Source organism: Phanerochaete carnosa (assembly GCF_000300595.1).
Source record: "Phanerochaete carnosa HHB-10118-sp unplaced genomic scaffold PHACAscaffold_3, whole genome shotgun sequence".
NCBI classification, from domain to species: domain Eukaryota; kingdom Fungi; phylum Basidiomycota; class Agaricomycetes; order Polyporales; family Phanerochaetaceae; genus Phanerochaete; species Phanerochaete carnosa.
This window is the reverse complement of record NW_006767630.1, coordinates 1,324,046-1,337,636: the sequence shown is the minus strand read 5'-3', so window position 1 is coordinate 1,337,636 and position 13,591 is coordinate 1,324,046. Positions and strand designations below refer to the sequence as shown.

At 52.1% G+C, this 13,591-nt stretch overlaps 7 protein-coding genes across 7 annotated transcripts; 2 read left to right on the top strand and 5 right to left on the bottom strand.

The window, feature by feature from the left end:
- Positions 1 to 6: 6 nt before the first annotated feature.
- On the bottom strand, positions 7 to 2,113 carry PHACADRAFT_251682 (uncharacterized protein; the record flags this gene model as incomplete). Its single annotated transcript, XM_007393099.1, has 7 exons — positions 7 to 314; positions 367 to 621; positions 674 to 1,453; positions 1,510 to 1,589; positions 1,639 to 1,760; positions 1,816 to 2,031; positions 2,082 to 2,113. 7 exons carry the CDS (start codon positions 2,108 to 2,110, stop codon positions 84 to 86), a joined length of 1,713 nt encoding a protein of 570 aa, XP_007393161.1. The 3' UTR covers positions 7 to 83.
- Positions 2,114 to 2,201: 88 nt separating this feature from the next.
- On the top strand, positions 2,202 to 4,375 carry PHACADRAFT_182256 (uncharacterized protein). The gene is made up of 2 exons (XM_007393098.1): positions 2,202 to 3,178; positions 3,231 to 4,375. Exons 1-2 carry the CDS (start codon positions 2,486 to 2,488, stop codon positions 4,008 to 4,010), a joined length of 1,473 nt encoding a protein of 490 aa, XP_007393160.1. The 5' UTR covers positions 2,202 to 2,485; the 3' UTR covers positions 4,011 to 4,375.
- Positions 4,376 to 4,661: 286 nt separating this feature from the next.
- PHACADRAFT_116167 (uncharacterized protein) lies at positions 4,662 to 6,849 on the bottom strand. Its single transcript, XM_007393097.1, has 6 exons — positions 6,590 to 6,849; positions 6,363 to 6,533; positions 6,237 to 6,305; positions 5,975 to 6,184; positions 5,673 to 5,910; positions 4,662 to 5,611 (listed from the first exon to the last, which is right to left on the bottom strand). The coding sequence occupies exons 1-6, from the start codon at positions 6,776 to 6,778 to the stop codon at positions 5,271 to 5,273; spliced, it is 1,218 nt and encodes a 405-aa protein (XP_007393159.1). The 5' UTR covers positions 6,779 to 6,849; the 3' UTR covers positions 4,662 to 5,270.
- Positions 6,850 to 7,167: 318 nt separating this feature from the next.
- On the bottom strand, positions 7,168 to 7,766 carry PHACADRAFT_251677 (uncharacterized protein). Its single transcript, XM_007393096.1, has one exon. It carries the CDS (start codon positions 7,584 to 7,586, stop codon positions 7,323 to 7,325), a length of 264 nt encoding a protein of 87 aa, XP_007393158.1. The 5' UTR covers positions 7,587 to 7,766; the 3' UTR covers positions 7,168 to 7,322.
- Positions 7,767 to 8,186: 420 nt separating this feature from the next.
- PHACADRAFT_251676 (uncharacterized protein) lies at positions 8,187 to 9,184 on the bottom strand. The gene is made up of 6 exons (XM_007393095.1): positions 8,900 to 9,184; positions 8,718 to 8,845; positions 8,595 to 8,661; positions 8,474 to 8,545; positions 8,393 to 8,402; positions 8,187 to 8,334 (listed from the first exon to the last, which is right to left on the bottom strand). Exons 1-6 carry the CDS (start codon positions 9,144 to 9,146, stop codon positions 8,280 to 8,282), a joined length of 579 nt encoding a protein of 192 aa, XP_007393157.1. The 5' UTR covers positions 9,147 to 9,184; the 3' UTR covers positions 8,187 to 8,279.
- A 371-nt stretch (positions 9,185 to 9,555) lies between these two features.
- PHACADRAFT_251674 (uncharacterized protein) lies at positions 9,556 to 11,052 on the top strand. Its single transcript, XM_007393094.1, has 4 exons — positions 9,556 to 9,672; positions 9,736 to 9,798; positions 9,862 to 10,100; positions 10,161 to 11,052. The coding sequence occupies exons 1-4, from the start codon at positions 9,592 to 9,594 to the stop codon at positions 10,945 to 10,947; spliced, it is 1,170 nt and encodes a 389-aa protein (XP_007393156.1). The 5' UTR covers positions 9,556 to 9,591; the 3' UTR covers positions 10,948 to 11,052.
- Positions 11,053 to 11,210: 158 nt separating this feature from the next.
- PHACADRAFT_182252 (uncharacterized protein) lies at positions 11,211 to 13,377 on the bottom strand. The gene is made up of 11 exons (XM_007393093.1): positions 13,283 to 13,377; positions 13,184 to 13,234; positions 13,073 to 13,134; positions 12,950 to 13,023; positions 12,798 to 12,890; positions 12,642 to 12,744; positions 12,289 to 12,575; positions 11,990 to 12,230; positions 11,651 to 11,936; positions 11,452 to 11,597; positions 11,211 to 11,391 (listed from the first exon to the last, which is right to left on the bottom strand). Exons 1-11 carry the CDS (start codon positions 13,323 to 13,325, stop codon positions 11,365 to 11,367), a joined length of 1,413 nt encoding a protein of 470 aa, XP_007393155.1. The 5' UTR covers positions 13,326 to 13,377; the 3' UTR covers positions 11,211 to 11,364.
- Between the last annotated feature and the right edge of the window lie 214 nt (positions 13,378 to 13,591).

The window sequence follows — 13,591 nt, the reverse complement described above, 5'->3', positions numbered from 1 at the left end:
TGCCGCGATTTGATAGAATTTACATATTGAAGCGCAGCAGGGAAATCGCGCATGCCCATGTCTCATAGTGTATGATGGAAAATCTACTCCTCTGCCTCGTCGCCACTGCTCCCCTCGTCGTCGCTCTCAACACCAATAGCTCCACCTGCGGCCTTTTCCTTGACCGTCCGACCAGCTTCCGCGAGTTTGCTGCCGAACACCTTGCGTGCGTCGGCATTCGCGGCAACGTCCCACACTTGCAGCTTCGCTTTGGAACCCGCAGCTGCGAGTGTTAGAGGATCGTCCGGTGACCAAACGACGGAGAACACCTTGCCCTGTAGAGATTGTGAGCTTATATATCATCGAGCAGAATGACACAGCACATACCACACCGAGATCTCTTGAAGTAACCAGGCTGACTTGACGCTTGTTCAAGTCTGCGTCCTCCGTGATATTCCAGATCTTGACCACCCTGTCCTTACCGCCGGTGGCGATGCAGCCGCGAATGTGCGGGTTGACATCGAGCGAGGAAACCTCGCCATCGTGCGCCTGCAGCGTGAACCGTGCCGGTGACGGTTGGCGAAGGTTCAATGGCAGTGTCCGTGCATCGAAGTTCAAGACAATGCCATTCTCTAGCGAGACCTATGAACGGGTCAGGGGAAATAATCAAGCTTCAAAGCTGAGTGAGACTGACGTAGAACGAATGCGACTCCCATGGGTCCCATCGCAAGGCCTCGACATCGGCCCCAAGCATAGCACCAACGCCGGCATCGGGTGCTCGGGAGTCAAACACTCGTACCGTGCGATCGTAGCTACCGGTGAGTAGCACCGTCGGCTCCTTGTCGTTCCACTGGACACACTGAACCTTGTCTTTGTGTGTTGAGAAGCTCCGCAAAGCACCCTGCCCTTCCTCGCCCTCGTCACTGATCGTTGGATCTCGGCTGAGATCCCACAACTTGACCGTCTGATCTGCGGAGGCACTAGCAAGGAGGTTTCGGTGGGTCTTGTTCCATGACAACGACATAACAGCATCGACGTGGTAGGCGGAGGAAGTGGCGCGAGCTTTATTCTTCCTACGCTTCTTCTTGCCAGTACCGATAGGTACAGGGACGTGCGCAGCGGTCTTGTCTGGACGACCGAGCACCATATCCGGGTACATGGCCTCGATAGTATCCAGTGACCAGATTTCAATCTCGGGTTCCATTGTACCCACGGCGATGTAGTTGCCGAATTGTTTCGCTGGTCTATCGGCCGTCACTTGTGCTGATGGTGACGTGACAGGGGGGAAGTCAAGCCATTCGAGGCACAGCGGGAACGAGGGAAGCATGAAGTCGTGATGTACATAGAGATTTTCTTCGGACTCGTCATAGACATAGACTTCTAGCTGCGAAATCTCGTCCTCAGTCTTGGCAGTCACGAGTAGGTTGTCGGTGTGCAGAATCTCAAGCTCCTTTCGCTCTTCCTCTTCGTCATCCTGAATAGAAGCTAAGTCTCCAATGATCTCCAACATCCCTTGAACTATGAACATACCTCCTTCAACGTGATATACGGATCCTCATCATTGTTGCGATAGTACGTAAGGCCTTTGACACTGCTGAATGGTCCCATAGCTTCATGCGAGCATTAGACGCAAGATGCATGCGTAGGTGAATAACGTACCTGGTGTGGCGCCGTCCTCATCGTAATTTTCGAGGTCATACTGCTTCAGCTCGTCCGCCTCGGTCTTTGGCACTGAACCATCGCCCATATCGATGTCTTCGTTCATGACATCTTCATCTTCACTTGAACCTCCATTTCTCAGTATGGCCTTCGCAAGAAAAGGCGATCAATACTCACTCTACCCAGGCATTTGCGTTATCATCTTCTCCGGCATCATCATCAGCTTCCTCCCCCTCAGCACCCTTGCCCATTGTTGCAGCAGCTTTGTGAGCTCGTTCAAGCTCCTTCTTAGCATCCTCGAGCTCCATGCGAGCAAGTGCGCTAACTCGCTCCAACTCCTTGTCATCTAGGACATATTTTTCTGGATGCTGGGCAGAAACACCTCTTTTGACCCTATGTGAGAGTCAGAGTCTTGGAAGCTATTAACATCATGCACCACATACCATGATACACAGGAGATTAAGCTAGTCATCCGGGAGCCTACAGGATGCTGGGAAAGCGAGAAAAGAATGTTTCCCAAGCAAAATCTTTTGGCAAGCGCCCTCTCCTTTGTAGATTAGATTAGGATCCCACCTGGCGATGGTTGCTCAATATTCAATCTCTAGGCTCCCAGCAACTTATTGCAATTTTATTTCGTCCCTACACCTGCTGCTGTTGGTATTCTCCATTTAACTTCCTACCCACAATTCGCAAAGACAGCACGCGACGGGAGGCGCAATTCCGCGTCTCAATATGCACGTGATTGACTCGGCCACCATTCCGGAACTGCGACTCGAGTCGTTCCAAAGTTTACCGCATCCTCTTCTCTTCCTCTCAGCTTCCTCTCTTTCTCGACATCGTCCAGAGAATGCCAACTGCAACGGCCACCATAACCTCTGAAGCACTTTCCGACGATACAACATCCATCCTGTCGTTGAAAGCATCAAAGCCGGTCGTAGCAGAGAGTTCCACTGCTGCGACACTACGCTCGCTCTATCCCCGAGCCGCCAAAGCGTTCCTCCAGCGAGATTTCGCCTTGACGCACTCGTTGGTGACCTCCGCCTTCGCCCTCGTTGGGCCTCCCACATTGGCTGTCGAGGACGACCTGGAATTATCTAGGCGGAAGTGGGACATCCTCCGCATAACTCTAGAGATCACCGTTTATACATCCCCGTTCCCGTCAGATGATGCCAATGCATTTCCAGCTGTCTTTCGTGCCAACCAAACCATGTCCCCCCCATCTCTCTTGAACTCACTTTACACACGCTCTGTCCAGCTATTCACACCCACAACACAGGCCGGGAACCCAGCGTATCTACCGTACCAGATTCTCTATACTCTCGGGTCAGCAGGCGTCAAGCTTGGATGCAGTGAGATGAGTAGAGGTATGATCGAGGACTGGCTAGCGCGAAGGGACTCGGATGACAGCGAGCAGGGGCACAAGGGTTATGCAAAAGTAATCGAACTCTACTGTGTGCATGTCCTGCCGCGCGTGAACGAGTGGCGTTATGCGGAAGACTTCCTGTCGTGCGAACCGGAGCTAGACAGCGAGACTCGTAACGTGAGTCTATCGTTCTACGCGGCCGGCTGGACATTGATGGTTTTATATATAGAATATGATTGTAGCTGTCCGCGAATCGCAACAGCGCACTTTGGAGACACGAAGCCTTGTGGAAGCGTCATCACAAGCATCCAGAAGTGCTGAGTCTTCTTCCTCGTCCGCAGCTTCGTCCCGGGCACTCTCACCGGCTCCGTCAACATCATCGGAGTCTAGTACTTCCACACATACGGCCACTCCGAGGACACCGCATCCCGAGCAGAAAAAGGGAAAGGGGAGAGGCAAGGTCGGGAACGGTACTCTCAATGGCCTCACGTACCTCACACCTTCCGCGTCCTCTTCGTCAACGGAGTCTATTGCCACTGCGAAGACTGTGATCCCTGACACCATCAATAAAAGGCTTGTGAATGGACGGCGAGACGCGTCAAGAGGCCGTGCGGATACCTCAAAGCCAGCCAGCCAGTCCCACTCGAACGCTGTCAGTTCCATGTCACAACCGTCGCGCTCATCTCTCACCCCTCCTGCCATTCGACCACCAACTACGTTAGCTGTCGTGCGGACCTACCTTCAAAGCGTGCTGGGAAATACCTCCAGGACCAAGATCGCTGCACTGTTTCTCGTTTTTGTCTTGTTCCCCTTGCTGTCATTTTTCCTTCGTATGCGGCGACGTCGGATGATCACTGGCGGCAGCGGAGCAGCGGACCAAGTACGGAGGAGACTGAGAAGGATAGAAGGCGGCGCAACCGCTACAACCGGATTTGTCACCAATCTCTGGGGCGAAATGGTCAGAGCTATAGGAGATACGATCAGAATGGGTGGTGGCGGTCTGGCGTAAAAACCAGCACAGTTGCTGGTATATCTACCCTCATGTCAATCGCCTCGCTTGCTTATACCAATAAAATTAATAGTACCCCTCCTAGTGCAACAATTGTACGAACGACAACGTGAGGCTTTGGCCGGTTGACCTGAGGCCCTTCTGAGCTGTCATGTCCGACGCACGGGCGGGCAGTCCACACAATAAGCGAGAAAAAACAACGTGCACAGACAGCAGCGTGCTACAGAATGGTAATCGTCCATAAGCAGAGGGACAACTATGCAGATCATGCGGCACAAGCGTATGCGGGCTGAGAATGATCCGGCTGGGCTGCAGGAGTGAGCAGAAGATGTAGTGAGGAGGAGTTCGCGCTATAGTAGTCGAGGGAACTCCCGAGTTATATAACATCGCATTGACATCCGGACCGTTCACTCCGTCTTATCCGGTAGCTGAAGTACGAATAACGAGACATAGCTCGCCGCAATTGAAGAAAGCGCAGATGGTGTTGGAGCGAACATTGCTGGTCAGCACAACGTCCTTTTTTCTTCTGGAACAGAGAATCTGACCATGTTGAGTCAGCGCGAGGAATTGATCTCATCAACACCACAAGGCCGACGTGAGCTGCCAGCGATCAATTTCTCAGATACCCGAAGTCACACCCTCCTGCCGGATGACTATGAAGGACGAATGCGATGTTCATTAATCTGGAAGAGAATAGTATGTAAATTTGAATAGGAATACCATTATGGAAGTTCGGAATGAGAAGGATGGAACCATTCGGAGCGTAACATTGACAATGCCGCAGGATGCCAATCGACCAGGTCGTCTGTAAGACCATGCGAGACTGGATAGTCATATGCGGGCCTGCGATCGGGACTTAACTAGACGTGTTGTTGTAGTGCGGCGGTTCATGAGGCTCGAACCAGAAGCATCAAACGACATGTTTTCTCCGACTTGAGCCTTCCGTGTCGTAGTCAAGCGCAGGACTGCGTCTAATAAACACACGTCGTCAGCCTGAGTGCTAATCGAAGTAAACAGCAACTGTATTTCCTCACTCTTCAAGCTCGAGAGCGACTTACTACGTTGCCAGCCCTTGGTGTGAGAGCTATTCTTGCTTGCCTGCGTAACGACGTGCTCGTCCCCAGACGGCAATGCCACAGTCACCACGGGATGATGATTTACTCTCTTTTCGTGAGAGTTATGATTCGACTCTAGGCGTGTAGCATTTTTAGTCGCTAACGAGAGGCAATCAGCTACGGCATAGCAGAATTAGACGAGACACTAGATACTTGGCGAGTGAAACTTGACTAGCTTGGCTCGTAGTGCTCGATCTTCCTCGGGTTGAGACTCGTATGCCGGCGGAGGACATTCTTTAGCTATTCTTTGAGCCCGTTTGGGGGATTTATGTAACACAGAGCGAGTTGCTGGAGCCGCTGACGGGTACATGGGGGAGGACTGAGTGTTTTGGTAGGGCGACGGTGGTCGTGGGAATGTAGTCGCACGGATGTCATCGTCTCCGAAGAACTCTCCGGGAGGACTTAAACAACCAGTTTTGTGCGTGTACGCAGGATACTGTGAAGTGGACAAAACAGGCTCCACCCGCTCAGCGTACTGCTGTCGATCTGTTCAGTAGCATCGTTTCGTTCAATGCCGTACTGGAGCTAGAGGGGTGCACAGACGTACGCGACTCGTTGTACGACCTCGCAAGTACTTTTAGCTTTTCCAAAACCTGTACCGCAAAGGGCCTGGCTCTGGCCTCCTTGTCCCAGCAGCGTGTAACGAGTGCCCACATGGTATCATCAAGCCCTAGCCCGGCGATCCGGGGATCAATAGGTCGCAGAGGGCGCGTATTGTAGCTGCAGACGTTGTGCTGTACATCTGAATCGGCCACACCGGAGAAGGGCGGGCTGCTGGTGAAAATCTTGAAAGAGAGAAAGTACCAACCACCGTAAAAATATTGATCAAACAGTTAACGTGATCCCTACCTCGTAGATCGTCATTGCAAAGCTGTATACATCGCCTGGCTTGTCTGGCGAAGCGCCCTGGATTTGCTCAGGAGACATCCAACGCAATGCTCCTTGTAGGACTGGGCCACTCGTGTTATGCACGCCATAAATAACCGAGTGGGTCTTGGTCTTGGATAAGCCGAAGTCTGCCAAGCAAGCAGTACCAGCTTTATCAATCAAAATATTGCTCTACCACTTTGATATTAGCGTACGTAATAAACCCACGGCGATAGGCCCGTACCCCTTTGAGATCGCTATGAACGATGTCATGGCTATGTAAGTGGACTAATCCCAAACATGCTTCGTAGAGCTGTTAGGAGAAAGCTGTTTAACATTGAGGATGATTCAATTACGTGATGCGACGTACGAGCTTGCGACGGTCAGCTTCGGGCTTTCTCCGCAAGTACTCGTTGATATTACCATTCTCCTTGTATTCACAAATCATGAACGGTGGGTCGGCAAACGAACAACACCCATAGAATGGCAAAATGTGCGGGTGTCGCAACTTCATCCAAATCTTGACCTCAGCATCCATCATCTGCCGAAGAACACGAGGTCAAAACAAGATACTCTTGCACTTGCGAGAGAGTGTACCCTGTGTGGCGTGCCTTTCCTGAGAACCTTGACTGCCACGGTCGCACCATGGTAGGTACCAAGGTATACAGACGCATACCCTCCAGAGCCGATCCTTTTGTCCGGAAACCAGACGCACTCTAGCGAGGTGATGACGTACTGGTCAGGGAGCGTAGGGATGTTTCGAGAGCGCCTCTCTGTCTCTTGCATGGCACGTTCGAGGAGTTGTCGCTCTGATGACTCGGGAATGTTGGGCAGCTTCTACAAGAAGGCTATTATCTCGGGGGCCAGTCGAGGATTGATGCAGACAGACCTTGCGTAACGCTACCTTCGCCTCTTCGATGTTGTTTGGCTTAACCCCCAGGCGCTACAATGACAGAGACGTCAATCTCTGACTTGTGTTCCTCGCAAGCACAGTGAACATACGTCCAGGATGTCCCTACTCTGCATAATCTTCTCGCAGTCTATCTGAATGCTCCTGGTGTCTCGTCGCTTGGCCTCCTCTCTCTGTTGGTTCATCATGCTTAGAAGATCAACAGTACACGCCAACTGCATTGATCTCAGTTAGTCCTCGGACGAACACTGTACAATGGGGAAGACATACACCAAAGTCCCGCATAATTCGATTCATTTCTTCATATAAGCCTTCGATCTGACGTGAGACGCTGTTGTGCATTAGAAAGCGATAAACCTTAGATCTCTTGGACAGGGTATCTACGGTCTTCTGCAGCTCAGTGACCTTGCTACGGGGATATTAGTAGCTATGACCGAGACTCGGCGAATGAGTGACTGACTTGATGAACTTGGAGATCCTCAGCATGGCGTCGTCCGGAAGCGACCTGCCTCCCCCGATTTTCCGCTCCGCCTCCTCAAGGAAATTTATCATGTCTTCTGCATGTCGGGTGAAAGCTTTGACTTCTTCCCGATTGATCTTGTAGCTGCTTGAACAGCTCCAGATGCAATAAATTACTTGGCTCAGGGCCCCGAGAGTTGTAGCGATAGCATTGATGGGGTCCATCTTTCTGGATGAACTGCGTTTCTCACCAGAAGGATTTGACCACTTATATACTGCAGCGCTGAGGCGTGGCTGTTTACAAGCCTATTGTCCTAACCCGCGAACAACAGCCTGCTATCGCGTTTCGCAGGACGGGCCTATTATAACGAGCGTCAGTCAAGAACCCGTCCATAGGATGCCACAATCGGACGGCGACGTACTCACGACCATATCTCGAAGGCTGCTGGGCGGCTCGTACGAATGCTGCCGAACTCTTCTGCAGGGAATACGGCACATTGCTAAGCTGTATCAAGGTGGTAGGATCGTTAACTACGGATTCGATGTCGGATGCGCATGAGGTAATTCGTCGGATTTACGTAGGGCGCATCCACCAGCTAACATCCAAGAACGTAGAATCTGTTCGCCAGGCATCGTGCAGAAACACCTATCCGTGTCGTGAAGCTGGATGTCCAACTAGCGCGTACTTGATGGCAAGCGCACATGTATGGCTTCGCAAGATGTACTCCTTTGAATGAGGTTATTCCAGCCGCAGTGGCACGGCGCAAAGCGCGCACAGGGTCACCCAGAACGGATGATCATAAAACCTTTAAACATATTCCTCGAGGCAGGGGCGAAGCAGGACCTTGAGGCCGAGTCATGGTCCAGGGTGCCAGCAAGCCCTGTTTTGATTCGAAAGCAGTGGTATCGTACAAGACTTCACTGAGACGAAAAGAAGTAGGTCATTCCAGGTATAGGGACCTCCTTTCTGTGTCTGATTTACACGGAAAACGTCAATTCAATGTCTGAGTACACTAATGGAGAATACTCACAGTTCTTTTACTGTTGGTGTCGAAGGAGCGAAGAGAGTTCATTAGGGTAACAGAAGCTTGCACGATACCAATAATGCTCACCACGGATGACAAAGTTGGCAAGTACGGCACAGAAAAGCAGAGCGCTGATAATAATCGGTCCAATAATCTGGTCTACGCGTCGCTCTAGCGGGGAGGCAGATCCATCTGTCAGAATACGCACCGAAGTGACCGGGATCCCTCTTGCGAATCATGGTAATCCGGCGTTGGTAGACAACATATCCATAAATCTATGAAGCAAATGTTGATAATGACACGACTGACATCAGGATGTGACTGCACTCACAAGAACACCAACACTAATAGCAGCATATGTGTACGCAAAGTTCCGTGCAATCTGATCCTTGGAGGCATTAAAGAGTGCCAGAGACAGTGTACCGATTAACACGGCAATGTTCAGGTATGAGACCCATGCTGCAAAAGCGAGATAAGAAATATTCAGCCCCCAAATAGAATAGTACCACACACTTCGTTCATTCGCAAACCAGACCTTGCCTTCGACCTTAATGGGCGTGGCAATCTTCTTGGGGACTCTGACCTGGGATGGGACAGTGTTGATGGAATGATAGTCGCGGACACTGGGCATCTGGCCCTGCTCATCCCGCCCAACCTCTGGAACATTGTCTGCACGGGTGTAGCGAGGTCTGCGCCTGAATGTCTTCTTGGGCAGGGAGGCGAGGGCAGAGGGAGAGAATGGTGAAAGGACCTCGGACATGGCATGCCAGGATCGCCGTATGAGAGAGTTGTCGCGCTCGTGGGTGGGGGTTAGCTCACGAGGCTGCAGAGGGGCGGTTTCGCCATCGCTGGTCATGGTGGAGGACGACGAGGACGACGGCGAGAAAAGCAGGGCACCTTGCAAGGGTGCTGACGGCACGTCTAGCATGTGTGCAGACTCTGTCCCAGACTGCTTCCTCAAAAGGAAATGTTCTGTAACAGAAATGAACGACGTCAGAGATTGGCGGAGCGGGTTATTCTGGTAGGTTCTGGTGTGTACTACGGCCCCCGATGTACTTGAAGGTCTTTCGAGCTGGCGCGGTCCCGCCCGCTGCAGGAATACTTAACGACCCAGCCCCTTTCTACCTCCATCTTCCAGACTGTCACCAACAATTTCAGGCTATTTTCTTCGTTTCTTTTTGTTCCCTCTATAATCTACTCTTCCTATGGGCACCGACTACTACAAGCTCCTTGGCGTCGATCGGAACGCCAGTGAAGATGACATTAAAAAGGCTTACAAGAAGATGGTGAGCATCCCTGAGCCTATATCCCTCTCTGGCACTGTTGACACTGACTGCGCCTACTTTCAGGCATTGAAATGGCATCCCGATCGCAATGCTGGATCAGAAGAAGCCTCGAGGAAATTTAAGGAGGTAAGCTCTCGGTATCGTCTGCAGACGCTGGACTCGCGACGCTGATGTGCCTCTGCAATCCAGATTTCGGAAGCTTTCGAAGTCCTCAGCGACAAGAACAAGAGAGCTGTCTACGACCAATTCGGCGAGGAGGGTCTCAAGGGCGGAGGACCCGCGCCAGGCGCTTCGGGACCAGGAGGCTTCCCTGGTTTCAGCGGTTTCGGCGGCTCTGGAGGCACGCCGTTCACCTTCACTCCCGGCTCTGGAGGCTTTGGTGGCGGCAGAGGCGGATTCAGTCCGACTGACCCGAACAAGATCTTCGAGTGAGTACTCTTTCCCGGTAGCTGGGCTGCACACGCTTTGAATACTGACGCCCTGCTTAGGTCGATATTTGGCATGGGCGGCATGGGTAGCATGGGCGGCATGGGTAGCATGGGCGGCATGGGTGGCATGGGCGGCATGGGCGGTATGGGCGGTTTCCCCCCAGGCATGCGGTCGACGATGTTCTCACATGGCGATCACGACGATGATATGAACGGGTTCTTCGCAAACTCAAGTGGAATACCGGGAGGAATGCCCAATGGGTCTGCGCGTGGCCGGCGGCCAGCGTCCCCCGCACCGGCCGCGGGTCCCTCAGAGATAACACGACCGCTCAAGGTGTCCCTGGAGGACCTGTATAATGGCGCAACAAAGCGCCTCAAGGTCGGGCGCAGACTACTCAATGGCTCGACTGAAGACAAGGTCCTCGAGATCCAGGTGTACCCCGGCTGGAAGAGCGGCACGAAGATCCGATTTCCTAAGGCTGGGAATGAGCAATCGACCGGCGAGGCACAAGACCTCGTGTTTGTCGTCGAGGAGAAGCCACACGACCATTTCAAGCGCGAGGGCAACGACCTCGTTTCACACGTCCAGGTACCATTAGTCGACGCGCTTACAGGTGGCGGTGGTAAGAAGGTTGTCGAGCACCTTGATGGACGAAAGCTGCAAGTCCCCATTCCGAGCGGCATTGTCAAGCCAGGCATGACAACAACAGTCTCCGGCGAGGGCATGCCAATTCGGAAAGAAGGCAGCGCGAAGAAAAAGGGTGACCTGCTCGTCAAGTGGGACGTTGTATTCCCTAACAGCCTAACACCCGCTCAGAAGGAAGGCATCCGGAAAGTTCTTGGTTGAAAGAGGAAACTATTGGACCGCTAGCTGTATTATTTTGGACGCTTTGCATCGCATGTCACACCGTAATATTTGCATATAATATACCACTAGTGTAGGAATGATACCCAAGCATCGGTATGCGCGGTGTGAGAGCTAAGTTGTTACTGTGCAGTGGGTGTCAGTAATAGTGAGCCTCCAGATCGCTCAGCTTGAAGTCGTTTCACGTCAGATCCGTTTGGGACCTTAAAGGGAGCCGAGCATAGATCGGAGTTGTCATGCTTGCTCTTCACCGAGAGACAATGGGTCGTGGATGAATTGTTGCTGCATCATCTGCATACACGTATCGATACACTGCGCTTCGACTACGCTTGACACGATAAAACGGGCAGATACAGTATAGCTGGCAGTAGTACGTAAGAGCTGCTATAATCTGACCGCTCAGGACTTGAGAGCCTTCTTCATTTGCTGCAGAAGGGATGCGAAATGAATACCACGAGCGCAATATCGACGAGCGACTCAACTTACCTCCTCCATTGCGTCCAAGTCGTTTGTCTCAATCCGTATTATCTGCTTCCCAGTCGCCTTCTCGATCTCCTCCATCTGCTGCCACGTCCGCTTGTCATGGACGAAGTTAATCGAGATACCCTTGCGTCCGAAACGACCCGTGCGACCTAACAATTTCTGCTTCAGATCATGTTTACACTGAAAACTTTTTCAGACATACCAATACGATGTATGTAGGTCTCGATGTCTGGTCGTAAGTCGTCCTTGTTCTTCCAGCCGCCTTGTTCGCCAAGAAGAGGGAGGTCGTAATTCACGACCAAGTTGACCTGCAGGATGTCGATTCCACGCGCGATGACGTTCGTGGTGATGAGGACCTTTTCTCGCCCTTCACGAAAGCTATCGATGACCGCGTCACGCTCGGAAGCGTCCTTGGCACCATGTAGAGAGGCAACTTTGTGACCCTCCATCGTCATACGTTGTGAGATCCGGTCTGCGGTGTGTCGATGCTACGGAAGTGTAAGCGGCGTGTCAAAGGCCAGTCAGAGAATACAAGGCAGACCTGACAGAAAATAATACTCTGACCGACGGTAAGGAGGTTGTACAACGAGACCAGAACTTCATATTTATGCTCCTCGTCTCTGCAGTCCATGTAGAACTGCCGGATATTGTCGACGGTCACCTCAGTCTTCTGCAGCTCGATCTTGTTTGCATTGGGTGCAAACTTGTTCGCGAAGTTGCGGACATTGTCTGGGAACGTGGCAGAGAAGAGGACAATTTGCACTTGGCTGCGAGGAAGCATGCTGAAGGGCGCGATGTGCAGTTAAATCTCAGCGCGGAACAGAGTGTAGCATTACGCACTTCTTCACCCTCAATGTCTGGTCCCCGAGTCCATCTTGGTTCAGCATCTCGTCAGCCTCATCTAGGACAAAGATCTTGACGGCCGAGGTATCAATTACTTTGCGGCGAATGAGGTCGGTCATAGTACCAGGTGTGCCGACGATAACTTGCGCAGTCACCTTGGAGGCGTTGCGTGGCAGATGGTCCTTGATCGCGTATTCGGTCTGCACAGGAGTAAACTTGCCCATCGCCACCACGACCGACATGATTTGGCGGGCGAGTTCACGAGAGGGGGCAAGACAGAGAGCCTACGGGGTCGCACTCAATGTATCTTTCGTTTCAAAGCGGACCTTCTCAATCGACAACAAGCGCACCTGTGGCTGATTCCTAGAGAAGTCTATCCGGCTGAGCATCGTTAGGACGAAAGCTGCCGTCTTTCCCGTTCCTGATTGGGATTGACCAATCATGTTCTGCGGACTGCGACAATTGGTGAACGGACCAGCTAAATGAAAGAGGAGTGCTGCACTTACGGATTGGAAAGGAGAAGAGGAAGGGCACGCTCTTGGATCTTGGACGGCTTCGTGAAGCCCATGTCATAAATTCCCTTCAAGAGATCTTGATGGCTATTGGTCTCAAGACATGAGTGCCCGGTATGCAGACAATCCAGGACTTCACTACTGACAGACCAAGTTGTTCGAAAGTCTTAACGCTATACAAGGGCGAGTTCGGGTCTGCTTGCTGGTCTGCCAATGTCACCTGGGGGACTGTCAAGACACATCTCGACAAGGAGAAGTGATGAGCGTACCGACACTTCATAGTCCGACTTGACGAGGTCTGTTGCGCTTTCTTTGGCAGCCTCTACTGTTCCTAAGGAGAGATGGGGACGTGTATGTGGTGTCAAACGACCTGCACCCACCGGTATTCTTGCTTTCGGTGGCTTCAGGCTTGTCCTCGTTCTCGCCAGGAGCTGTGTGGCGCGATTAGATTGGTCGAAAAGATATGCGATGAGACGCACCATTCGCCGCAGGAGTGTAGAAACCTTCAGCATCCTTTTCCATGACTGCTATTTTCGCGTAGGTGGCGGCAGTGTAGTAGCGCAGTCCGAGTCCGATGATCAATGAGCACACTCAGAGCATAAGCGCGAGAATTTAGAGAAGCTGATCTAATCTTATCTTGTTCACCTTCAAATCTTGCCCTCGCGGTCACTCCACTCGGTATCCAGGCCCAGAGTTGAACGTTGAACGTGAGCAGCAACCGTCCGGCCCACGTAAGTCGCTGAAATTTTCAGACATCGTCCCCCACTAGCATCATGCTGACTGTGAGA

Bases quoted from the DNA above. Each gene is read 5' to 3' on its own strand.
- PHACADRAFT_116167 (XM_007393097.1), bottom strand. From the start codon at position 6,778: ATGCAAGAGACAGAGAGGCGCTCTCGAAACATCCCTACGCTCCCTGAC. The intron at 6,534-6,589 runs GTACACTCTCTC...GTTCTTCGGCAG, and splicing joins GGAAAGGCACGCCACACAGG to ATGATGGATGCTGAGGTCAA. The intron at 5,911-5,974 runs GTAGGGATCACG...CTCTCTTTCAAG, and splicing joins TTGCAATGACGATCTACGAG to ATTTTCACCAGCAGCCCGCC.
- PHACADRAFT_182256 (XM_007393098.1), top strand. From the start codon at position 2,486: ATGCCAACTGCAACGGCCACCATAACCTCTGAAGCACTTTCCGACGAT. The intron at 3,179-3,230 runs GTGAGTCTATCG...TTTTATATATAG, and splicing joins TAGACAGCGAGACTCGTAAC to AATATGATTGTAGCTGTCCG.
- PHACADRAFT_251677 (XM_007393096.1), bottom strand. From the start codon at position 7,586: ATGGACCCCATCAATGCTATCGCTACAACTCTCGGGGCCCTGAGCCAA.
- PHACADRAFT_251676 (XM_007393095.1), bottom strand. From the start codon at position 9,146: ATGTCCGAGGTCCTTTCACCATTCTCTCCCTCTGCCCTCGCCTCCCTG. The intron at 8,846-8,899 runs GTGTGTGGTACT...TCGCTTTTGCAG, and splicing joins CTGGTTTGCGAATGAACGAA to CATGGGTCTCATACCTGAAC. The intron at 8,546-8,594 runs GTGCGTATTCTG...AGCGACGCGTAG, and splicing joins GAGGGATCCCGGTCACTTCG to ACCAGATTATTGGACCGATT.
- PHACADRAFT_182252 (XM_007393093.1), bottom strand. From the start codon at position 13,325: ATGGAAAAGGATGCTGAAGGTTTCTACACTCCTGCGGCGAATG. The intron at 13,024-13,072 runs GTACGCTCATCA...ACAGTCCCCCAG, and splicing joins AGTCGGACTATGAAGTGTCG to GTGACATTGGCAGACCAGCA. The intron at 11,937-11,989 runs GTCTGCCTTGTA...ACACTTCCGTAG, and splicing joins AGAGTATTATTTTCTGTCAG to CATCGACACACCGCAGACCG.
- PHACADRAFT_251674 (XM_007393094.1), top strand. From the start codon at position 9,592: ATGGGCACCGACTACTACAAGCTCCTTGGCGTCGATCGGAACGCCAGT. The intron at 9,799-9,861 runs GTAAGCTCTCGG...TCTGCAATCCAG, and splicing joins CCTCGAGGAAATTTAAGGAG to ATTTCGGAAGCTTTCGAAGT. The intron at 10,101-10,160 runs GTGAGTACTCTT...CGCCCTGCTTAG, and splicing joins GACCCGAACAAGATCTTCGA to GTCGATATTTGGCATGGGCG.